General features: G+C 34.3%; 7 protein-coding genes across 10 annotated transcripts; 3 read left to right on the forward strand and 4 right to left on the reverse strand.

The window, feature by feature from the left end:
• Positions 1 to 1,827: 1,827 nt before the first annotated feature.
• On the reverse strand, positions 1,828 to 5,390 carry LOC105953313 (Major facilitator superfamily protein). The gene is made up of 9 exons (XM_012976974.2): positions 5,024 to 5,390; positions 4,402 to 4,631; positions 3,793 to 3,857; positions 3,541 to 3,703; positions 3,121 to 3,269; positions 2,762 to 3,001; positions 2,515 to 2,683; positions 2,327 to 2,419; positions 1,828 to 2,242 (listed from the first exon to the last, which is right to left on the reverse strand). Exons 1-9 carry the CDS (start codon positions 5,100 to 5,102, stop codon positions 1,943 to 1,945), a joined length of 1,488 nt encoding a protein of 495 aa, XP_012832428.2. The 5' UTR covers positions 5,103 to 5,390; the 3' UTR covers positions 1,828 to 1,942.
• A 3,525-nt stretch (positions 5,391 to 8,915) lies between these two features.
• Positions 8,916 to 11,681, reverse strand: LOC105953312 (NAD(P)H-quinone oxidoreductase subunit, putative (DUF581)). 4 transcript variants are annotated; one of them, XM_088820627.1, is made up of 4 exons: positions 11,614 to 11,681; positions 10,811 to 10,985; positions 9,617 to 10,429; positions 8,916 to 9,269 (listed from the first exon to the last, which is right to left on the reverse strand). In XM_088820627.1, exons 3-4 carry the CDS (start codon positions 10,387 to 10,389, stop codon positions 9,140 to 9,142), a joined length of 903 nt encoding a protein of 300 aa, XP_088676753.1. In that variant the 5' UTR covers positions 10,390 to 10,429; positions 10,811 to 10,985; positions 11,614 to 11,681; the 3' UTR covers positions 8,916 to 9,139. The 4 variants fall into 4 exon arrangements, with proteins under 4 accessions (XP_088676753.1, XP_088676752.1, XP_012832427.2 ...); XM_088820626.1 differs by having other exon boundaries at positions 11,383 to 11,670; XM_012976973.2 differs by lacking the exon at positions 11,614 to 11,681 and having other exon boundaries at positions 10,811 to 11,153.
• Positions 11,682 to 17,362: 5,681 nt separating this feature from the next.
• LOC105953260 (uncharacterized) lies at positions 17,363 to 18,172 on the forward strand. The gene has a single exon (XM_012976917.2). It carries the CDS (start codon positions 17,517 to 17,519, stop codon positions 18,084 to 18,086), a length of 570 nt encoding a protein of 189 aa, XP_012832371.2. The 5' UTR covers positions 17,363 to 17,516; the 3' UTR covers positions 18,087 to 18,172.
• A 391-nt stretch (positions 18,173 to 18,563) lies between these two features.
• On the reverse strand, positions 18,564 to 19,299 carry LOC105953259 (Acyl-CoA N-acyltransferases (NAT) superfamily protein). The gene has a single exon (XM_012976916.2). It carries the CDS (start codon positions 19,240 to 19,242, stop codon positions 18,730 to 18,732), a length of 513 nt encoding a protein of 170 aa, XP_012832370.2. The 5' UTR covers positions 19,243 to 19,299; the 3' UTR covers positions 18,564 to 18,729.
• A 488-nt stretch (positions 19,300 to 19,787) lies between these two features.
• LOC105953239 (uncharacterized) lies at positions 19,788 to 20,919 on the forward strand. The gene is made up of 2 exons (XM_012976894.2): positions 19,788 to 19,956; positions 20,301 to 20,919. The coding sequence occupies exons 1-2, from the start codon at positions 19,883 to 19,885 to the stop codon at positions 20,767 to 20,769; spliced, it is 543 nt and encodes a 180-aa protein (XP_012832348.1). The 5' UTR covers positions 19,788 to 19,882; the 3' UTR covers positions 20,770 to 20,919.
• Positions 20,920 to 21,551: 632 nt separating this feature from the next.
• Positions 21,552 to 24,074, forward strand: PHP (PLANT HOMOLOGOUS TO PARAFIBROMIN). Its single transcript, XM_012976971.2, has 4 exons — positions 21,552 to 22,680; positions 23,100 to 23,182; positions 23,296 to 23,386; positions 23,755 to 24,074. Exons 1-3 carry the CDS (start codon positions 21,687 to 21,689, stop codon positions 23,383 to 23,385), a joined length of 1,167 nt encoding a protein of 388 aa, XP_012832425.2. The 5' UTR covers positions 21,552 to 21,686; the 3' UTR covers position 23,386; positions 23,755 to 24,074.
• A 5-nt stretch (positions 24,075 to 24,079) lies between these two features.
• On the reverse strand, positions 24,080 to 24,971 carry LOC105953311 (non-specific lipid transfer protein GPI-anchored 5). The gene is made up of 3 exons (XM_012976972.2): positions 24,594 to 24,971; positions 24,435 to 24,491; positions 24,080 to 24,352 (listed from the first exon to the last, which is right to left on the reverse strand). Exons 1-3 carry the CDS (start codon positions 24,910 to 24,912, stop codon positions 24,243 to 24,245), a joined length of 486 nt encoding a protein of 161 aa, XP_012832426.2. The 5' UTR covers positions 24,913 to 24,971; the 3' UTR covers positions 24,080 to 24,242.
• Between the last annotated feature and the right edge of the window lie 528 nt (positions 24,972 to 25,499).

Genomic DNA, 25,499 nt, shown 5'->3' on the forward strand with positions numbered 1-25,499 from the left:
GTTAAAATGTGACAACATTATTGTGTATTTTGTTGACGGCAGTAAATGGGGGACCAAAAGTGGAAAACGTTGCAACCTTGGGGGACCAAAACTGTAATTGTCCCATTTTATTCCAATAAAATGTTGCACCTATATTGTAATAATGCATATATATTAGTATTTTTTTTGTTTCATATTAACTGTCACTTCGGAAAACAAAATACTTGTTTTCTTAATTGATGTGCACTAACCTTAACAAACATTTAAAAAGAAACGAGGAAGTGTCATCTACTCATCTTAGAAATAACTGTAATCTCATTTTATGAATATAACCTCGATCTCGATCATGTCCACATATCGTTTAGATTCTCGATCGCAAGCTATATATCGATCACGAAAGTGATTCTATATCAATCAATACTAATATATAACATCTTTTCTAGAAACTAAAATAATAAAATAATAATGGAATAATTATAAATTATCCATTGCTTTCATAATATATATATATATATATATATATATATATATATATATATATATATATATATATATAGTTGAAGAGTTCAAATGAATATCCACATGGGGTTCTTGTTTTCTTCCTCCATAGCATTATAATTATTCATATGCAGGTAGGCTAAAAAAATATAATTGCCTGATGGGGGCCTGAATTTTGTATTTATTGCCCTTCACATGGCTTCTCACATGCTACAATATATCTTATTTTCTCCTAACCACTTATTCTTTAATCATTTTTATTTCCAATCATCCACCATATATATATTTATTTTAATTCATCATATATTTGTATATATATCATATATAAAGCATATCATATCATATCATAATAATTGAAGAAGAAGAATATCATGTGACAATTGATGAAGAAAGTATTTTTTGGTTTCTCTAGTTGCAAGATTTGGTGCATCTTATAAATATATAAATATATTATTTATGTATATGGTGGTCATGATTTTTTGTTATAATAATCTCAATTATTGTACTAATTAACAATATGTGCTAATTGATTGTTGAAGTGACATTTATAGGTAGTGTGCATGTTTAGGCAATAATAATAACATCATTAAGATGGAATTACATTACCATAGTAATATTTTAGTAATTAATTAATTAATTACCATTATGCATATATAGGAGTTAGATATGTAGGGCTACAAAATTGAAACATTAACCAAATATTATTCTTATTTAAGGCTAAAGTGGCCAAACTCCACAAGTGGTTTCCCTTGTTTTATATTGTCCTAACTTTTTTTTTTCTTTCTTGAAAATTGAATTAAATAAAAACTATAGAGATGTGACTACACACACACTGTGGAGATTTATTGGCCATGTGAATTCCAATCAGTTTGCCACGTGGGAGGTTCCCCTAATTCAATTTCCAGGCTCAATTTAATTTAGAAACTGACATAATTAATCCAGAAAAATGAAAATGATGGTTCAGCTTCAAATACAATTGGCATGGTATTAATCTTTATTTGATATTTGGTTTTTGTAGCATACTATATAAAGAAGTGCCTTGTAAGTTATAAAATTTAATTGACCCAAGTTCGAATCTTTTCGTTAACGATCGCTAGGTTGAGCTCAGTACACATGGTGTGTGGTTTACGTCTCTCGTATAATTTACAAACTATTATACGAGAGTGTAAGTTTACCCAAAACACTTGGTTGGTTCTTTCATTAAAAAAAACCCAAATATGAGATTTATTTAATTAAGTAAACAAATTGAAATTGGACCAAATATGAGATTTATTTTGTCTGTATGTTTGATGCTCTCGTGGCATGTTTTGATAAATGGACCATTTGACTTGTCACATTAGACAAAGTAAATGAAATTAAAGGGTACTTAAATTAGAAGAGAAATATCCTAAAGTTACAAGACAGCATTTTGTTACAATATACAACTACTTTTTTCTTTTTCTTTCCCACCTGTATATATATAATATCAATTTGATTTCATTTCCACGTCAGCGTTCTTCTCGGAATCGGAATCGGATGAATCTTCCGGAAGGAGGCCAAGTAAAGGCAAAGGTAACAAAGAACTGAGATTGCATAAAATTATGAGAAAAGTTAGGTTGTCAAATTTATCCTTTGTCACACCAAATAGCTTAGTTAATCCAGCTCCTATCAGACCGCCTAGAACACTCCCACCGTTGGATATCGACATTAGCGTTGCAAATAGAGTTGCTTCCATTCCCTCCGGACATATTTTCGCTGCTAATACAAGAACCGGCATAAACGACACCTGTGCAAAAAAAAAAAAAATAGAACTCGTCATTAAATTTTGTCGAAAATAACTATACAAACTATACGGTATGATAATGTATACCTGTCCAAGAACTGTTATTATTAGGGAGTCACCCATGGCGAACCATTCGTCGTTTATACCCAACTGCCGGTTCAATCCAGTGACGAGCAAAACCTAAAAAAATGTAAAATTCAAAACCGATAACGGAATTTGCAAACTGAGTAATCGAAAAAAATGGCTTCGGGTTGAAAAAGGGCATGAAGCTTTACTTGAGTCATCCCAAGAGCTGAACCGATAATAGTGGTGACTAGAAATATCTTCCTCAAACGAACAGTTTTCAAAAAACCGTTATAAAGTCCAACACCGAGCAGTGATGCAATAGAAGTAACGAGCTTCACACGCCCCAGAAACTCTGGGGTAAACCCAAGTTTATTTGTACTGGAAAAAAAATATAATAATTCTTAATATTCATCACTTCGAAGAAATGAGAAAAATGGATTTAAAGAATCAACGTACGTGAAGTAAAACATGGCAGAGTCGGATTGTGGTGTCGCTTGCCACAGAAAAATAAACAATGTGGGAAGAAAAACATTGGGCTGCTTAACAGCATCACACAATTGCGTTATGCTGTTCGTGGAGCTTTCTAGGAAGCCCCCGTTCAAGAGAATATTCTGCCCCCTTATTGGCTGCTCTTTCACAAGGACCGAAACTGCAGATGTTATTAAGGGAAGCAAAGCCGTTAGTCCAAAGACGAACCTGCAAATTATTCACAATTTCATTAAGAATAAAAAAAGGGTCATATAATAATAGCAGAAATGTAACAAAAAAAAAAAGAAAAAAAAAAACCGAACAAAAGATGGTATTATACGGCATACCTCACACCATAAGCACCGACGAAGGAGCCACTGAAGTAGGAACTGACAATGCCACCAAAAGCAGAAGAACCCCAGCATAAAGACTGAAGAGATCCCGACATGCTTTGTGATTCACCGCGAGACCTCTCCACAACCATAGAGTCCACAACCTGCATCGTCGAATGGCGTAAAACAAGAACCTTAAGGCTCTGTTTGGTTCGTGGATTTCGAAATGAGGAAAATGAAAATGCAAAAGCAATCGAAAATCTCTAGTATGTTTTGTTCCTAAGAAAAATGGTGATGAGAATGATTTTGTGGGGAAACCATGTGATGAAAATCTCTAGTTCTTTCATCTTTTTACTTATCATTTTCCTTGATACAAACAGAGCCTAAATGATTTAGGTAGACAAACTTATATTCATAAAAGAAATAAATACTTACAACATCTGAAAAGGCTACAGAAAGGGATCCGAGAAGTATGCAGAAAGCAACACCATATTTGGTGTCGACAAATGTAGCCATCAAACTCCATGAAAAAGCTCCTAAAAGTCCCGACAGAACCAAATATGACCTTCTTCGATAGCCAAAAAGCGGGAAGGAATCACTGTAACATAACACTCATAGTTAATTATAGAAAAAAAATTATCCGAATATGGAAAATGGTATAGATAGTCAGGGTAAGTTGATATGCACCTGATAAACCCGTACAAGGGTTTGACTAGCCAAGGTAATGAAGATATACCAGATATGACGGCTGTCTAGTTAACCATGAAGAAACGTAAGTCCTTGATTTTTATTTCCGGGAAAAACAAAAGGTTAAAATGAGTTCCTTCTCAAAAGCATCCAAAGAACGGACATAAATCATTTATGAGCATCGTAACTTATACTTGAATAACTATTATTCCAACATAAATTTAACTTAATTTTTTACGTCATAGAAATCTAATTGGCTATACTAATTCCAACAAACGGATTAAGACAGTGCACAATTTATATTGTCTGAAAAAAAAAATTAGCCAACAGACTGATCGCAACCTTTGTCTCGATGATACAAGGACATGCACGTAAACTTACTATCCTAGGAGCTAAACAAGTATATCGAAAAATAACAATCGAGGGTACATCTTTATAGTATTTGTGGTACGACGTAGACAGACCTGTAATACTGACACCGCTTATTGGAAAATTAAACTGTTCTTTTTTTCTCTCCTAAACGTATTTTCTTGATTTAAATTTCGACAGGTACCACATCCGCGCATCATCACTTACGAATTAACTGAAATTACCTAATAAATTGATTACCTCTGCGGGGTCTAAGTGTAGATCATCTTTCATGTAGAAACTGACTGCAAGCCTGGATAGGCCCAATACACCCTGAACAAAATATACCATCGCAACGGCAACATTATCGGGGGTTAATTCAACCCCAAAGCAACTCATGGAGTTAATAGAATATCTTTTCTTGCGCAACACAGTTTTATTCGATGAAGCAGTATCTTCGTCTACGGTGGTTGGCGCAACGCCGTCTTTCCCTGCATTGTGGTGACAAATACATTACCTTATGAAAAACTTCAAAACACACACACACACACACTCATTGTGAATTCCACCTCTCCCCTAGCACATATAATTCTATGCTTGAATGTATAATCAATTTCTTCTGGGTTATAATTGCATTTACGAATTGATACGCCACTTCTCAAATAGTATTTCTTACATTTTCGAACTAGGTCATCGTCACTACTTAATCAATCCCCAATTTAATTGCACAAAGCCCCCCCAAAAAAAAAACTGAACATGAACGCACATATATATTTTTCTATAATCATTTCATCCATCAGCAAGAAGCTTTTGAGCTCAGATACAACATGAAATTAAAATTAAAAAAAAATAAATAAAAAAAAAATCGTGTGAATTGGCTTACCATATCTGGAATCTAACAACGGTTCTGAATCGGAATCGCGCCGGAGGGAGGCGGACTGAATAGAAACGGAGACGGACATGCCGGAATTTCGGGGAGGTCACCGATGGATATTTGGTGGGTGGATGGCAGTTTCCGGTGGAATTAACGGAGATAAAAAGTGAACAAGGAAAATAGAGGATTTTGGGAGGGGTAATATTGGTAATAGAGTTGCACTTACTAAACTGCACCTTTTTTTTTTCTATCGTGTCACGGACTAAATAACTAATGAGTTATATATATTTTAAATTTTTAAAATATAAAAAACACTAATACTTGGTGAGCGGCAATTAGGTGATTAATGGTAGTTCTGTAATTACCGTTGAGTGGTAGTGTTATATTTACCTGTTGAATGTCAGTTATGTAATTATCTGTTTAGTGGTATAATTACTTGTTGTATGGCAGTTCTGTAATTACTTGATGAGTAGTAGGTTTGTAATTATTGTATGTGTGTATATGTGTGTGTTAAAAGTGTGTGAGTGAGAAGTGTGTCGGAGTGTGTGCGCGTCAAATTGTAACCGTGTGTCAAAGGTGTGTTTGTGTGTGAAAAATGTATTGGAGTGTGTGTATATGTATGTGTGTGTGTGAAGTGTGTTGGTGTGTGTGTCAAAAGTGTGGATGAGTTTCTGTATACGTGTGTGTCGAAAGTGTGTGCGAGTGTGTGTTTATTGGAAAATCATTTAATTTTATCTGTCAATATAGTTTATAATTATATGTAATTATAATAAATGATGATCATAATCTAATTACAGTAACACATCCTCTTGAACTTTGACCATTGGTTGGATTATTACTAATATCTTGTCAGATTTGTTAATGACGTTCTTAATGTTTTCCTTTCATGGGAAATTAAAATTTCGACTATTTGTGCTCTTCGGTCAAATGAAACGAAATATATTTTAGGAATGTCCGTTTAATGAGAACCAATATTTTATGCAAGGGTACGTAAATCGGATTACGGCAATTTCTTCGTCGATTATCTATGTTATTCCGTTTCTAGGTTACATGATCGTGTTCGTCTCGATCTAGAACTGCGATGAACTTTGGAGTTTAGCTGAAAAATTATAGAAAACTCCGGGAGAAATGCATGTCTTATAAAAAAAATTGAATTTTTATACACGATTTTAATATATACCCTCGGAGAATTTTACTTAATTGGTGAACATGTGCATAATTATCGGAATCGGGGATTAAAGTGCCACGGTCCGGTTGGTCGGAGAGGGGCGAGACGGTGGCCGGACGGAATTCGCCGGAGCTCGCCGAGAGAGGCGGCGTAAGATGGGCAAGTTGATATGTTTATATTTGTTATTTTAAAATTGTTTATGCCGAAATAAAAATAAATTTGAAGGTTAGGCAGATTAGTTACGTTGGCAACATATGTAAAAATAAAAGAAATTGTGTATATTGAAAATGTATAGCATGAACAATATATATATAACCGACACTATAATTCATGAGAAAAATCTCATATTATTCAAATAGTAATTAAAAAAATATATATGAAGTTCCGGCCACCAACTAATATTGCTTTCAGAAGCCTTCCGGTGGTGGAGCGTGGTGGTGGTGGTGGCTGTGGTGGCCATGATGTGGAGGATGAGCGTGGTGGCCGTGATGCGGAGGATGACCGTGGTGGCCATGATGTGGAGGATGGGCGTGGTGGCCGTGGTGGGGAGGATGAGCGTGGTGGTGGTCGTGGTGGTGGTGGCGCTTTAATGAATCAAGATCCCACATTGCGTCTTCTTCTTCCACTATTCGCTCATTTAATTCACTGATTTCGAAACTGATCGAATTCGAATCTTCTTCCAAACAATTCGTGAGAGATGGAGATATGGCGATAACCGATACTGCAAAGAGAAACAAAACAGCATACACACGAGACATTTTTTCTTTAATTTCTTTGTTACAAATATTTTTGAGTTTGTTTGGTGAATAAATTGAAGGAACACTAAGCCATTTTATAATAGGTGTATTATGTTTTTACATTGGAAAATTATTTAAAATTTTATTGGTCAAAAGGTAAGAAAAATAGGTATAAAGTTTATATGTAATTATAATAAATGCATACAATCTCATCTTTGTGAATTTGACCATTGGATTACTAATTACTATCACTCTTGTCAGATTTGTTAATGACACATTAATTTATTACGTTATTAGTAAAGAATTAATTGTATATAATTGTTGTAATATATGTGCAATATAATCCAACATTAATTCACTTGATTTAGTCAATGAAATCTTGACCAAGCTAGTTAATGTGATTTTGAATAACCTATTGTTGAAATGTAAATTTTATTTTTTTACTTTTATTACACAAAAAAACCATCTTTTTGTACTTTATTCGAAAATTTTGGTAATTAATTATACTTTTTTTTTCTCCTATTCGATCCATCCGGTTTTACACTGTAGTTTCGATGCATCAACAAAGTCAAACACTTCCTTTAAGTCCAAATTTTGGTAAATTGTACTATTTTTTATTTTTTTTCAAGTCGATCTGTTCGGTTTTCGACTGTAACTTCAATGTGTCAACAAAACAAACATCTCTTTCCAGTCCAAATTTTGGTAATTGTATTTTTTTTTCTTTTTCCGATTCGATTTATCCTGCTTTCGACTGTCGCTTCGATGTATCAACAAAGACAAACACCTCTGTTAAATCCAAAATTTGGACGTTGGAGCTTTTCAAGAACCCTAATTGCTAAATGGTCCCTAAAAATCCAAACTTTAATTTCTGAATTATTACTATTATTCAGCGGTTGTAGATTTCACGAGCCAAACGGTCCCCTCCCCTGGTCCTGTCTCCCCAATTTGTACCAATTTCAAATAATTTCATATTAGCTGACATGAACCCTAGAGATTTTATTTTTTTTATTTGTTTCGTCAATTATTTTCCACCGTTGATCATCGAACAACAAACTATTCATAATCATGTATTTGAGAGAGAAAAAACAAAATCGACAGTTGATCAATAATTCGATTATATTGACCGTCATTTTCGCCGGTCAATTAATCAAAGTGTACAATCGGTTCGACGGTTTGGGTAAACCCAATGCATCTACTTTCAAATAAGAGTCGTTAAGATAAACGCACACAGATTAAGAAATCTGATATATAGCCTCTCTTTCAGTGGAAAAGCCCCAAGTTACCCTTTACAAACGTTGAAGAACGATGAATTAGTTGTACGAATTAACAAGCTCGACGCCAAAATTGGTTTAAATTAATTAATTTTGCCTTGAAATTCTAACGTGACACTTAATATGGAAAAATATGGCAAAAAATGACACTTATTTCAACAAGCGGTCGATTCTAGTACAGGCCCGACCCAATTCATGGTCATGTTAAAGATAATTTCAAGAATAGTTAGGTGGTGTTTGGAAAAGCTTTTAGAAACAACTTATGAGCTTGTTTTGCTCATAATTTGTTCATTGATATGTGCAAAATTAACTTTTATTTTTGCTTCTCTTAAAATAAGTTGTTTTTTCTATTTAAGTTCAATTTTCAAAATATTTGAACATCCATTTTTTTTTTAAATAAGCAGTTAATTCACAATCTCTACCTTCTGCATGTGATTAAACTTTTGCAAACACCACATTAATCTCTAACACATTAATTAAGCTTGCTCAACCAATATTCAAAAGGACAAAATCCTGAAAATGATTTGCTGCATAAAGCTGTATTATTATTATTATTATTATTATTATTTATTATTACATGAATTAATCATTTCTTGAATAATAGATGCTCACCAAACATGGCCCATAAGTCTAATTAAAGTATTAATCCAATAATGTAAGATAATCACTTTCTCCAAATACGAGGTGCAAAGCTAAAACTAGGCATCATTAAACAATTCAAAAGATGACAAGATCACAACCATTAATTAATTAATTAAAGAAAATAAAAAAGGAATCTACTCAATTAAAATTATGAGATGATTATCTACAATAATAGTGCTCTAACATCATCATCATCATCTCTAAAACAACATGATTAACCCTTAATTATTTTAAATAAAAAATAAACCTCAAAAAACCACACTCAATACAAATGAGCATTATTATACAAATTCTTGATTTTCGGCGATCACGAAAAAGTACCGTAGACCTCGTCGGTGTCGGAAGCTGCGGTGGGCCCCACCTCATCCTCGTCGTCATCGTCCTCGAGCATCATCTCCGTATAACGACACTCGCTGCTACAAAACGCCTTCTCGCCCCTAAAAAACGAAACAGTCATGATTAGGAGAAGTAATCGAAAGGATCATATCGGAATTATCACTTTCGAAAAATTTCTAATTTTTTTTTCCGGAAGTTGGAGTGAAAAAAATATTCCAAAACCGGAAATTTTTGGATCGAGATGATAATATTGAAATTATCGGAAAAAAATGGATTTTTTTGAATTATTTTCGGAAAATATAATCGGATCGGGAAATCGGAATTTCACATGTATTCCAATTCTGATAAAAAAAAAATCGGAAAAATCGAAAATCTGGAAATTTCGGATCGGAATCTACACATCCAAGAAGTTACTAAAACAATTTCAAAGTTCAAAAAGAAAACCAACCTATACATGTAAATGTCTTTCCCCTGTCCAAGATTCTTCTTACAATTGTAGCAGAAACTAAGGAAACTCTCCGACGGATAACTCATAGACCTATTATGGGGAACCGAAACATTCTCCTTTCTCGATTCGGAGAATTTCACAACTCCACAGCAGCTCTCGACAATGCAGTCGTCGAATATATGGGTGGTTCTAGGGTTCGGACCGTAGGATATCACACAAGTGTAATCCTCCGAAAGCTCGATTTCGCTAGCAGAGAGGCTAGTCAAAAGGCCCGAATTCGACGAGCTAAACGGGGATTTCTTAACGGGCGAAGGCGAACACGGGTCGAACACATGGGAGTTTCGGGTCTTGATACCGAAATCACCCGGAGATTTCGGGGATTCGTTGGGGGAAAAAACAGAGGGGGGAAGGGGAGGGACTTGGATTTTCAACTGCGAACCGAATAGAACCATTCTCGTGTTCGGTTTCGATGAATTCGGGCCGGGCCTTTCGTCAATGAGGGCGTCGACAAGGCCAAGGCTGACTTTCCTAGTGTCTAGTTTGTCCCAATAGAGATTCTTGGCTTCTGGTTTGGGGGTTTTTGACAAGGGGGCAGAGGGGTTTTTGTTCAGGCAAGAAAATGGCTTGGAATCAAGAATTGAAGTTGGGCTGCTTGTAATGGATGATTCTGTTTCATTAGGGCTTCTTGAAAACAACCTAGGTGAAGTGAAAAACGAGGATGTGAGCTGTCTGTAATTCATTTTGGGGGATTGATCGGAGCCATAATCTGCCATTGCAAGAATCAAGAACCCCCTTTTTCTTGAAATCAGTTCTCTGTATGTAAAATCAAAGTAAAAAAAAATTCAAGAATTAAATAAAAATCAAATCTTTAACACAGAGAAAATCAAAAATCAAGAACCCTTGTTCCTGAAATCAGTTTTATGTATGCAAAATCAATGTAAAAGCATTTCAAGAATTGAAAAAAATCAAATCTTTAACACAGAGAAAATAAAAAATGAAGAACCCTTGTTCTTGAAATCAGTTTTCTGTATGCAGAAATCAAAATCAGAGTAAAAAAATCAAATCTTTAACACAAAGGAGAACAAAAATATGAATCCTTGTACTTGAAATCAGTTTTCTGTATGCAGAAATCAAAATAGAGTAAAAAAATCAAATCTTTAACACAAAATGAACAGCTGAGAAGTGAATACACACCTGAAATTTATCACCCACCTTCAAGAAATAAAAAAGAAAAAAAAGCTCAGCTTTTTCCCCGAATTTCTAGCAAATATTCTCTCTTTTTATTAATTTTTTTTTTTAATTTATTCTTGCCCCCCTGGGTAAGAATGCCTTAGCAATGTAAGAACCCTCTTAGAACCGACATATGAACCTACACTCAATAGTCATCAATCAGTACTCACAGAAATTAAATATAGGTAATTCAAACAAAAAACCCAGGTTCTAAATTTTCTTTATTGGCTCTGTAATTTATTTTATGGCCCCTCTGTGTTTATAGTTTGTTTTCTTGCACCCCCCACCCCCACTATTATTGTGAACTGAGCCAAAATAGGTCACTGTTCACCATAAAGAATCAGCGCCTTACATGCAGACAAGGCCCATGAGATCAAAAAAAAAAAGAAAAAAAGTACCTGAAGAGAAAACAAGGGGAAACAAAATCAACTTTTCTTTTTTTCTAATTTATTTAAAAAGATAAGAATTCAGAAAAATAAAAAGAAAAAAAATGCAGTGTTTCTCTCTCTAGGATTGCCCTTTTTTTTTTTTAGTACCTAACTCAGTGAGTGGGGTGCACTTTTTCTTTAATTTGCTTCCCACTGTAAAGATGGAATTTTTATTTATTTTTTATTTTTTTTCTGCTTCACTTTCAGCTCAGTTTAATTTGATTTCATGCACGCCCATGGTAATTATATATTACTTGCAGAAAGAAACGTGTATTGCGTGCGTGTGTGTGTGTGTTTGTGACAGAGGGAGAAAGTGTCAATGGTTTTGATGAATCCCACCTCTCTCTTTCTGAGTTTCTCTCTCTATAAATGGCAGTTTCTCTCTCTCTCTCTCTCTCTCTGTGTGTGTGAGAGTGTGTGTGCGGTTTGAAGAGATGGAGCTGATGTAACATCACGCACGCACGAACACAATGTGTGCGCGTGTGCGGGGGAGATGACGACATTTGTGTACAAAAAATACAGTACTATATTTACTTTTTTCTTATTTCTACTGCAGACAGAATCTTGTAATTCTACATTATTTTATTAAATAATATGATAATACTTTTTGAAAGGAGGAAAAAAAAAAATTAAATTCATATCCAAATTACGACTAACCCCTGAGGTAAGATCAAATTACAAAAGATCCCACATATTTGGGTAATTACAATCATCCATCAACTATGTATTTCTTTTACGAAAAAACCCTTCATTCATTCAATAGTTAATTTTGACACCGTAAGGATGGACTTGTAAAACAATAAGTAGTCGAGTTTGAAATTTTTGACGAGTCGAGTTCGAACTTTTTTTAGTTGTTCGTAAACTCACGAACCGGCTCGCAAGCCCTCCTTTAATTTATTTTTATTTTTATATGTTATTTTTATTTAAATATTATATAATGTTATAGTAATAATATAGGAAGAACATAACAAAATTAAAAAATATATAATTACAGTTTCATTTATTTATTTTGTATTTTTTTGTTATAATATAAATAATTTTTCATTATAATTAATTCAAAAAAAAAAGCTAAAATAAACTTGGACTCGAGCTCAAACTCGTCAAAATTGGCTCAAGTTCGTGCCCGAGCCAAAAAAAAATACTGGATGAGCTCGGCTCGTTCACCCCCTATCTTAGGAGAGAGGGTCGTAATTTGCCCTTAAATCCATAGTTAAAAATTGTGTTAAATCTAGTATTTGTATTTATTATATTATAATTTTGTGTGCATTGATATATAGCTTAGTAAAATAAATTATTTAAGATAATTAAATTTAAATACATAAAATTATTGAAAGAATTGGGTCGCTCTCTATTACTTTTACTCAGAAACTTAACCTCACATATAATAGGAACTGGGGTGGGCTGAATGCTGATGATGCAACATACATTGATTTATCGGACCCACGTAGGGCCCACATTGATGCTTCTTAACTAGAGTTAGATTTGCAATGTTGTGAATTTTAACTGCGGTTAAGCTAGCTATCTATAGCTACTAGCTAAGCCCACCTCATTGAAATTTGATGTCATTTTCTTGTTTAATTGCAGAGCAGAAAAGTTGACTTTAATATTTAGGGATTTGCCCAATTCTACCTCAATTAAAGGAACCAATAGATTTTCACATATTATTATACACCATAAAAACAATTTTTTTATTTTATTTGAAATATTAAAATTAATAAAAACTCTAATTATAACTATACTTTTAATATCTTTTGGTAGAACAATAATTACCAAATTTAATGGGGTATTTCAATTTTATATTCAACTATTATATGTTATTTTCGGGCTAATTACGACTTTATCAATTTATAGTATGCTACATTGAATAAAATGCACCGGGCTGATCTTTATCATTTATAACCACACAAAAACACGCACATACTCACATTTGTGTATTTAGATCAACGATAAAAATACACCCAATATAACATTTATCGGGTGTAGTATATAAATAACTCGTCTTTACAAAGAAAAACCCAAAACTCACGAATAAAGTGAATACATATATCAAATTGTTTACAATTTTCATATATTCTTTTTAAGTGTGTGCATGGGTCATATATCCGCGAGTTTATAGCAAACTCCGCCATCGTCTCGTTAAACACTGGTTCTTAATTTGATCGAACCAAACATGTGGATTTTCGATATTACTATTTATAGTTGTAAACTTTTTTAGATAAAATGTCCAAACATAAATAAAGAATAAATAGTAAAATAGAAGGTGATGTAATCAAATTGGAGTTAGTAAAAAAGGTGGGACCCACAAAAGTTGCTAAATTTAGGGGAAAGAATGGGAAAGAAGTGGGGTCCACCGACTCGGCTCAGTACCATCATTGTCAAAGACTCGTCGACTAACTCATAAGCCTATGGCGTGGGCCCAATCACGCAAAATTAGGGCCCCTTGATCTTGATACTCACCTGCCAATTACAATAATTGTAATGTGACCCCACAACTCTTTTTTAATTATATTTTTTTAAATATGTTTTCTTTCATTTTCACCTCATTTTCATTTTTTTTTAATTATGGATTGAAAGTTATTGAAAAATTAGTTATATTTTTACATAATTAGTAAACCATTGAATATGCCTTTATGCTATGATTAAACTATGTGAAATATAAAAAATGTATAAAGAATAATTTTAATGGGTAGGTAAAAGAGAAAAAAATGACAAAATAAAAACTATATAATGAATTATTATAAATTTTGTACTCAAAAAAAATATATTATAAATTTATTAATGAGGTTTCAAATAGTTAAAGAATTTCCCTTCCGATGAAAAAAGACCAAATCTCTTTTATAGTCCCTCAAATGTAAATTTTATTTCACTTTAGTCCCTCGTCTTTAAAATGCATCAATACCATCCTTCTTCTCCTAAATTGTTCCAATGTGATCCTTCCCTTAACATTCCGTTAACATCTAACGGAATATTATTTCAACGGTATGTCAAGAGAAGGAACCCATTGGGACAATTTTAGGAGATGAGGGATAATTTTGATGCAATTTAAAGATTAGGGATTAAAATGAAACCAAATGTATATTGGAGGGACTGTAAAAGAGATTTTTGGCAAAAAAATTGGAGGTTGAATGTGTTATTATGTATATACACATGAGTGTATGTATTATTATGTGTAGCTCAATGATGCAGGGCCACCCGATATATTTCAGCAGGTGTAGCATCTACAAAATCGGGAAAGAAAAAAACACTAATCCTTAAATACAATGCATTAAACATATCTTCACATCATGGCCAATAGTAATATATAACCAAATGAATTAATTGTATATTGCATATATTACAACAGTTAAACAATGTTAAGTCATTGTCCTTGGACATAGAATTCAAACCCCATTAATTAATGTAGTAATTATATTGCCCATACTTGATATTTGTAATAAATGCATACAAATTAAATGCCTAATTTTTATCATTGACCAATGTATTTAATTATCCGAAGTCATACATCTACATACATTATATAAAGGCATAGAAAGACTTCAATTTTTGCATAGAACTTTTGTACTAAATAACTAAATTAATTAAAAAAAGTAAAAAAAAAAAAAAATGAGGTTACACTTACGTGTGTGCTATGTTTTATTTCTATTTGCACTATTGGTTCTAGCCATGACTCCATCTCTTACGCACTGTTTGGAAGAAGAGTCGATAAAATTGGATTTCGAAATTGGTGAATTAAACGAGGGAATACAATTGTATGAAGAAAAGTGGACCATTGACTCATCAAACCACCACCACCACCACCACCACCATGGTAGAGCTCCGCCTCCTCACAGCCACCGTGCTCAGCCTCCACGTCTTCACAGCCACCACCACGCTCGTCCTCCTCGCCATCACCATCATGCTCCGCCACCACAAGGCTTGTGAAATTAAGCAATATTAGTTGTTATTGGCTAATTAAATAATTTGGATGATTATTTATTGTATATATTAGATTTTCTCAAAAGAATACTTTAGTTTACGTTCAATCTGATGAGATTAATTAAGATAAGATCCTTGTAATTTTATTATAACCTAAGTCTACATTTGGATTAAGAACTAGCATTTCTCCACGTGCGATGCACGAGATTGTAAAAAAGAAGAAAATTTAAATATATGATAACTAATTGTATTTAAAAAAGTCCACGTTGGTGTGTGTAAAAGAGAGAAAAAGAGTTAAAAATACATTATCAGAATGGATTATGATTTTGCTAGCGAATTTGCAAATTTGATTTGTTCCGAAGAAAGCCATTGGAGAAAAAAAGGTAGAAAATATAGGATATGACAAAATATACTAATAATTAATTTATAAAAAAAATACAAATATTAGGATTTCTTATGTTATCCTAGCGTTTTTTGCTTATGGATTTACTGTCGAATAATTAGTTGAAAACCCAATTTCATAGAATATGAAATATATGGACGTTGAATAAACTTCATTTTGACGCAATAATTTGTAAATCGCAAGAAATTCGGATTCTACAAGACAAATCTTATACTACAAGATCAATCGAGAAAATACTGATAAAGGGATTCGAGATTAGATGGTTAGACAACACGCTCTTTTTACGCTTCTAACTAAACCAACGTTACATGTTATTATTCATTTTTGTTTTCTCCAAAATAATGTAGTAGCTAAGTGTTCATGTCACACTTTTAATCAAAAGAGCATAATTTTCTTGATAAGGATAAAGTGTCATTTCATTAAGACTTAACAATAATCTTTAAAAAGAAATAGTGTAGTCATTGAAAAAATCAAACCCCACCAAAGGGCACATCAAATATTTAATCTTGTTATTAATGTATCGACATCATCACCATGTATGAGAAAATTTAATTTGGGCCCATCAAAGAAGTGGGTAATTAAATCTTAGACATAAAAATTGAAACACATCATCCGAAAAAACAAATTTTACCCATAACTTTTCAATGTTACGAAATAAGGTGCAAGATGTGACTGCCGCTATGATTTCTCGTTCTCATTTGGTTGCTAATCAAAATAGATCAAATTATTTAATAAAACTGAAGATTCAATTAAAAACACGCCTAGAAGGCATGATCAGCCATGGTAACATAATATTTGTGGATCGACTTGATAAATTATTGAAGATACCAAAATATGAAACAAAGTTTGATTATTTAGTCAATAATGACTAATCTCCGCAACCAAACGAGGCCTTAATACATGTTCTTTTTTCAATTGCTTTTAACACTAAAATTAATATTGAAAATCAGTAAGGCTTAGCCTAACTTGTCGATAGTCGGGTTTAATCAGAGGTCGGACGATCGAATCCCTTTGACTGACTGTATTATAAGGTCATGTTGTAAACGATTAAAATAAAATAAAATTAAAATACATCTTTAGAGTTAATAAACATAAAGATTAGTTAATTCCAGCTAGTTTTAGGCCAGATAATTAAGTTGATTTTTTGTCCACTTGTGCATCTTAACGAGAGGCCCATAAACACCTTATATTAATTTGGTGGCCTTTTACCTGTACCTAATTTATCCTTTTTTTCTTAATCATTTCCAATAATAATTTATTATTCTAACCGAGAAATAATATTCCTCAAAATTCATTTTTTTACAAATTAAAAATTAATTTCAATTCCGTTCCGGAAAAAAATCGAAATCGTGATTTCAGAAATTGAAATGAAAAATTTGTTCGAAAAGCGATTTTTTTTTTGTGATCGACATCAACCGAAATTAGATGTTCCATTTTTTTTATTATTCCATAAAATATATACATAATTGTTATAATATAGTAAGTGTGATTTTCGAAAAAAAATCAATTCTTTTGGAATTAATTAAAACTGGATTGGAAATTGTCTTATATATTCCATTTAGCTACAAAAGGTTCAAAAAAAAAATTGAAATCGGAATAAAAATTTTATTATTCCAAGGAAATTTTCAAATCAGAATTGACCGAATTCAATAATTTAGTTCCAATTTCGATCCTCCAAACAAAAGTATGATCCTTTTTCAAACATAATATATTTTATGCCATTTTACTAGTCAAATTTGTACCAATCAACTAGTCCATGTTTTAAATGTTACTTATTTGAATTATATGACCAAACAAGCCAATAATTCCTTTAACAAACATCAAGTATTAAAACACACACACACACACACACACACACACACACACACACACACACACACACACACACACACACACACACACACACACACACACACACACACAAATGAATCAAAATCTTGATCATACTAAATCAGAGACACAAGAAGAAGGGAATATTCCAGAATCTTCGATGACGAACATCACCCTCCGGCCAATCGAACTATCCGACGTGGACGATTTCATGACGTGGGCAACCGACGAAAGGGTGACGAGATTCTGCCTGTGGTCCACCTACACCAGCAAGGAGCAGGCAGTTGACTACATCAAGAACCACGCGATCCCGCATCCATGGCTGAGATTGATCTGCCTCGACGACAATCGGGCCGTCGGATCCATAACCGTGACGCCGTGCACGGATTCCGGATACGACAGGTGTCGGGCAAAGATTGGCTACGTGGTGGCACACGAGTACTGGGGCAGAGGGATCGCCACGCTGGCGGTTAAAACGGCGGTCGCTGCGATTTTTAAGGAGTGGCCGCATTTGAGGAGGCTTCAAGGTGTCGCTGACGTGGACAATAGAGGGTCGCAGAGGGTGCTCGAGAAGAGTGGATTCGAAAGGGAGGGTGTTTTGAGGAATTACGTGGAGTTGAAGGGCAAGATTGTCGATGTTGTCATGTATAGTATCGTTGTTTAAATCGAGTTCGTAGTGTACTAGGTTGTTGTTTTATCTCGTTTTGAGTATCTGCTATAGTATTATCGATTATATTTAGGGGTTTGAAATCGGACGAATCAGAGATGATTAGTGCTTTCGAAAGAAAAAAAAAGCCAAATTTTCTCGATCTAAAGAAGTAATCCTCGTTTCGTTCCAAGAGATTTAGAAAAAAAAAAATAACAAATCATGAATTGGAATGTAAAAAACTTGTCTCAAATCATTAATTTCCAGATACATTGGCAGAACTCGAAAATTTCATTTTTTTATAATTCAGTAATAATATGAAACTAGACAAGGAAGTTGATGTTATAAATGTAAATTTTCACAAAAAATATGATAATTTTCGGAGAATATTTGGATCTTAAAAAAATTATGATCTAATGGGAAATTTTGACAATTCTCATATATTTCAAATTCAATATAAACATTAAAATAAATATTATTTGATTACAAAGAAACAACATAAGATTGTTGATGCAAGTCCCACAAGGGATGATGACCTAGCGGCCGAGTAAACGAGCATGTGTCAATTGACTCAAGTTCGAATTCATTTGTCAACTGCCACTAGATCGAGTTTGTCACACATTGTTGTCAGCATAGTTTGGTTTTTACGTCTCTCATATGGTCAATGTAAATCAGTCCTCAAAAAACTGTAAATCAACATATCTCTAACCTCACCTTTATTAAAACAATATTTCCTCAAAAAACATTCCTTAACAAAACCAACCTTTTCAAGCACTCTCTGTGAACCTATATTCTCCTCCTCCACCAAAGCCTCCAACCTTACTATAAATGGAAACTTTTCGAAAACACTCGGGATCGCTAATCTCACAGCTGCAGTAGCAATACCTAAACCCCAACAATCACTTCCAACGGCGTAGCCAATATGTGCGCGGTGCCGATCGTCGCCGGATTCCGGCCGGACGGATATGTATCCGACCGAACGATCGTCGAGGCAAATAGAGCGGCGCCACGGGTGCGGTATTGCCACTTTTTGGATGTAGATTAGCGCTTCTTCTATGGTGGTGACGGTGTTCCACCTTAGGTAGCGGGTGACTTTATCGTCGCTTGCCCATGCTAGAAAGTCGTCGGCGTCGGAGAGTTTGAACGGTCGGAGAGAGATTCTTGTGGAGTCCATTATTTCGGATTTCAATAATTCAAATTGAATTGTAATTAATGAGATGGGATAAACAAATAAATAAATAATGGTTTTTTGTTTTCTAAACAAAAATGAATAATAATGTTTTTTTTTTTGTATGGACAACAAAATACTAGAACAAATGGACTTGTTAGTTGGACCACTTTATTGGTCGTCCCGTGACAAGCATCTTATTTTAATTAGTTCAATGTCTTGTATTACATTATTAAACATTTGCAAAAATATGAACACAATATAATACTATTTTAATGTTATGTTGAGATATATTTGTCACTTCAATTTTATATTCATTTATTGTTTTTTTTTTTTTTTATTATTATAAAGTAGTTTAAAATATGTCTATTTTTTTTTTCTTGTCTCCAACTCATGGCCGTTCATACCAAAGCAAAATGAATAGTAACCTGATTTCACTTTCCGTGTAATTTCTTAGAAAAAACCAATTTTGACTTTTCCTTGTGCCAGAGTTGACCAAATAATGCCATCTTCTTTTCCTTATTTATCAAGAAATGGAGAGACGGCTATTAATTAAATTAAAACAAAAAAAAAATTAAAAAAAATTGAAGCATTAATCAAACAACAAAAATCAACAAAATCGTCTAATTTGCCAGAAGCAGCTCCGATGGAGAGATATTCCGATTCCGACATCACTCTCCGGCCGGTGACAATTTCCGACGCCGACCACTTCATGCAGTGGTAATTACTGTGAAACTAAAAAAGTTAAATTAATTGTTTCTAATTTCTCCTTAATTCAATTTTCAATCTTCCGATTATATAACATTAGTTTTTTTTTTAAATATTGCATATCAAGATTTATAATACAAATATATAGATTAAGATTTAAGAAATATTTCTACATCTCTTAAGATTAGAGATATATTGATGAAAAATAGGAGATTGATAATTGTTGAAAAATATAGTAAAAAAATTAGTAGAAAAATATATTAAAAATAAATAATTACAAAAACATCATTAGAGTTTTTTAGGGTTGCCCAGCGTTTCTTTCTTTTATATATAATAAAAATATATATAATTACCAGGTATTTCGATGAAAAGGTGAGCAAATTCTGCTCGTGGGACGTATTCGCGACGAAAGAAGCCGCCGTGGAATACTTCATGAGAAACGAAATCACTCACCCGTGGAACCGGGCCATATGCATGTCGGGCCGGGTGGTGGGGTGCGTGTCGGTGAGCCCGTTCCAGGGGAGCAACAAGTGCCGGGCCGAGATAGGGTACGTGGTGGGGTCGGAGTACTGCGGGAAGGGGGTGGCGACGGCGGCGGTGAGGATGGCGGCGAACGCGGTGTTCGTGGAGTGGGGGGGTTTGGAGAGGGTGGAGGCGGTGGTGGATGCGGAGAATCCGGCGTCGCAGAGGGTGGTGGAGAAGGCGGGGTTTGTGAAGGAAGGGGTTTTGAGGAAGTACTATTTGTTGAAGGGGAAGCCCAGAGATGCTGTTATTTTCAGCCTTTTGTCTACTGATCCTGCTGTTCATTATTTCATGGATATTTGATTTTTTTTTTTATTATTTCAATTTTTTTTATTTTTTTTTTTAGTTGTGAAAAAATAAAACTTGTGTTATAATTGTAAAATAAATATACTATGGATATTATATATTTACTTTGTATATGAATGAATACCAATGTTGAAAGAAATAATTTTATGGATGAGTGTGATATGGTGATATGGTTGATTTCAATTACATTTTATTGGTTTTTCATAATTTATTTAAGTTACAATTTTTAGTATTGTGGGTGAGTTAGAATTCCGATAAATTAATAATCTTGTTTAAATAATTTTTTTTTCTGATTCTAACTCGAGGACAACATGTTAAAAGTTCTATTATTAGATTAATGTGTCGCTAATTTAATAGAATTTAATTTATCACAACTGTATTAATTTATAGATGTTTAACTGATGTAGTATTTGAGGTTAAAGTTTGTGCATAATTTCATATTCTACCGATTTAAAAAAAAAATGATTTTGAAAAAAGTTCACAAAATTTTAATTTTCGAATCTTGTCGGGTGGCAATTGGAATATGTAAAAAAATCTTATTTTCGATCCAATTTTAATTTACGAAAAATAATTGCAAAGACCCTCATTGAAAAATTATGCTTTATATTATCAAAATTATTATGTATATACTATATACTACACATGGATGGAAAAATATACCAACTAATAAGATTAATATCTTTGTTAATTTCAAAGGAACAAAAAATATATATTTCACTCATTTTATTTGGATTAAAATTTAGTATTTAACAATTTGAGATTAGTAGAAATTATTTCCTAACTTTCCATTTTTTATCCAAAGGCCCAAACCCTCCTTAAAAGAAGACCTTTTTATTTATTTAATTATTAAATTCACTAGTGCCATCTACTCCACCTAGCTCAGCCGTTCCGCCACCGCGGCGCCTCCAATTCCGATGGACCCTCTAACCCTCCTCCGCGACTACACCATCCGCAACTCCCTCGACAGAATCGCACGTGTCAACGACGAATTCCGCTTCGGCTCCGACTACTCCTTCGCCGCCACCATCGAGACCGCCTACCGCTCCAAGCACGCGCAGCAGACGCGCCGCTACACCCTCGAAACCCTCGTCCACTTCATCACCAACCACCACCTCAAGCACACCGACTACATCCAGAACGCCCGCGCCCTCCGCATCCCCGCCGTCACTCTCCCCGATCGGAAACCCCTCCTCGATTACCTCACCGGAAAAGTCCAATCCTCCGATTCAATCGTCCCCCTAGATTTCCCCAACATAAACCCCCAAATCACCAACCTAGACCGCCCCAACCTCCACCACGACTCCTCCGCCGCCGCGGCGGCGGCGGCGGCCGAACCCCTCGTTTCCGAGAGCGAGGGCAACCTAATCGAATTAATTAGGGCAAAAGAAAAGCCAATTAAAGATAGGGAAGCGATGCTGGTCTTCGCCAATAGGGATTTCTACAGCGTTCTGACCGCAGCCACGAAGCGAGACGAGGAGCGGCAAAGAACAGAGGCATTGCAGAGGAAAGACAACATCGTGGCGAAGAACAGAATCGAAAGCCGGGGTTTCAGTACAGGCGAAGATGCCAACAAGATGCGAAAAATGGGGGAAGGCGTGCCGATAATTCTTGTCCCGAGTGCCTTCTCGACTCTGATCACTATATATAATGTGAAGGACTTCTTGGAAGATGGGGTTTACATTCCAACAGATGTGAAATTGAAGCAAGCCAAAGGGGGAAAACCCGACTGCGTGACGGTGCAGAAGAAGTTCAGTAGGGATCGCGTGGTGACGGCTTACGAGGTGAGGGATAAGCCCACTGCACTGAAGAGCGATGATTGGGATCGTGTGGTTGCCGTTTTTGTTCTCGGGAAGGAGTGGCAGTTCAAAGAATGGCCTTTTAAGGGCCATGTTGAAATCTTTAACAAGAGTAAGTTTTCTTGAAATTGGTTGCAATTGAAATTTGAATTCACATTCGTGTTTTTTGCTTGTTGAATAGATTTTCGGTGTATAATCGCACACATTGGTCGACTTATTTTGTTATATGGAATAGTGAAGATCTGTCATCTTATCTCCACCTTTATGAATGTGTATCGAAAACCTTTTTTTTTTTTTTTTTTTTGGGTTTCGGACTATATTTATTAGCTGGTTTATTTGGATTGCAAAACCAATTTAGCATATTTCGTATGAATTTTATATGCCAAGACGAAGACTATGTCTAATGTTGCTATATAGTGCATGGTTTAATAGGTTTATTACTTGTATTGGCAAATGACAATTGTAATCATATCATCGTATAAGAATCACACGTCGCGTATAAGTAACTTCAATGCTTTGTTTATACGGCAGTTCTTGGGTTTTACATGCGTTTCGAGGATGACAGCGTGGAATCAGCAAAAACTGTGAAGCAGTGGAATGTCAAGATAATTTCGGTCGGTTTTTTATTGCCTCCTATGTTGTTATTGCTTACTCGCAATTGTTGTTCAAACACATCTTTATTTTTTTTATTTTTTTTTTCTGAAATAATTGCTAATTTTATGTTCAGATTAGCAAAAATAAGAGACATCAGGATAGAGCTGCAGCTCTTGAGGTGTGGGACAAACTTGAAGAGTTTATGCGGTCTCGCTCTCATTAGGGTGAGTCCCGTCGAAGATATTAATTATTCTGATAGCTAATTATTTGATACGACGATCGGAAAATTCGCGATTGGATTGACAGTATTAAACATAGTTGAGTTGGCAGGATGTTAATGTTGTGAATTTTCGGAATTAGTTTACGAATGTGCCGTAGATCATAATCTTGTGAATTATGAAAATATATATTTTCTTTTAATTAATCATCGTATGTCTCGATTACAATTTGGTAACTACTAAAGATTTTGTCCGTGGTTTTTAACTCGTCGTTATATCAAGAAACGTGAATAAGAGATCTATCGAAACATGATACTATTGTTAAACGATTTGTCCAAGTGATTAAACGGTAACAATTTCTTTTATCCTTGCAGATGGAGAAAACGAAGCTAGAAGTCAATCGAGGGATTTGATTAATGTGGATTAACCGGTTCGACACACATACATTACATGTTGTAGATTAGTATGCTGCATGTGCTATTATTGTAGAATTGTTAGGAAAATGATATTTATCGCTCTTCAGTTTTGTGCTGGCTTCGAGTTTTAATTACGATTATTATTTGCTCGAGATTTTTTCTCTTTTCTTCGAGTTGGTTTGTATAGAAGTCCTCTTATCAACTGAAGCAACTCCTGTGTAAGTTTATCGATTTTTATAATTCCTGGATTAATCGATATCTAGCCTTTTTCCACCCTTCCTAATTGAGTTCGATTCGAGCTTCATTCCCAATACACAAGTTTATTGAGTTTTACTACAAAAATAATCTTTACTACAAAGAGGATCGAAAATACGGTACAAAATCTGATAATTAATATTCTTCGTATGAAATAACGACTATATATGTAATATGTATATATAATTAATTCAAACAGAAAAAACATAGGATGCTACGAAGAGAACGAAAAACAGCACAGAAACACCAAACTTGTTGGAACTTGCATCAGACGAACCATCTCCGGTAGTTTTTGATCCATCTGCAAGAATAAAAGATTGCATTAAACAAAAACACATACGATTTCGAATAAGATTTTTTTTTTTCTTTTAATGTTTTATTACCTGTATTTGCGTCGGGAGAATCTGGTGCCGAACCAGGAGAGGCAGATGGAGAAGCAGCTGCAAATTATATAGCAAGAGATTTTTTAGTTAAAAAAAAAATTAAATAAGATTATACAATTATTATTATTTTCGAGTTTTGGATTAGTTATTTTTTCTGACCAGTGCACTTGCTGGTGGATACATCCACATTGCAAGCTCCGGGCAGAGCAACGGCCTGAGTTTGGTTGATATTGAGGCCGAGATTGGAGGCGCCACCGTTGAGTATTTGGCACAAGCACTGCGGTTGTGCTCCGACCACCGTGCGGAGCTGGGTGCAGCAGGAGGTGGACGGGGCGGAGGAGTTGCCGGAGATGTAGTTCAGGCACGGCGACATGCTGATTAGGACATTCGTGCAGTCGTTCGATTGGGCCTTCACGCAAGCCCAAATCATAGTGGCCAAAATCACAGCTAACCCCATTGAAGCTTGTTTTTGTGCCATTTTTTTTTTTTTTAATATTAAATGTAGTTTTGTTGATTTTTATTTTATTTTTTGCTTGTGGGATATAAAGGAAATGATTTGAGGTTTATATAGGAACTTTGGAGTCAAATGGGGGTGGGGGGGTGGGGTTGGTTAACCAACTTATTTTCTACTATTGTAAAAAGTCTTTGGTATTTTGTGTAGATATGTTTAAAGGGTTTTAAATAATTAATTAATTAATTAAAAAGAAAAATTGATTTGAGGAGAGATGGAGATGGTTAGTTATGTGGGTGAGCAACCTTGTTCTTGACTAATGATTTGAAGGATGAATTGATGTACCTATTGTTTTGTCTAATACTAAAAGATGTTAGAAGTAAATTCAAGATTTAGTTATACTTTTTAAGGTGGAATATAACACTAATGCATTAATTATCTTCTTTTTTTTTTTTCATTTTTTTTTTAACCTTTAGTAACTCATAGATTATTTCAAACTTGAATCCTCTCGAATGAAATAAGTAATTAATGGAGATGAAATTAATGTGAATGTCATTTTAGTTTTTTTTTTTATGTTTTTTTTTTCCTTTCTAAGATGCATACATGTTTTATTA

This window comes from Erythranthe guttata, chromosome 7 (assembly GCF_056151865.1).
Source record: "Erythranthe guttata isolate IM_541 chromosome 7, IM_541, whole genome shotgun sequence".
In the NCBI taxonomy this organism is placed as follows: domain Eukaryota; kingdom Viridiplantae; phylum Streptophyta; class Magnoliopsida; order Lamiales; family Phrymaceae; genus Erythranthe; species Erythranthe guttata.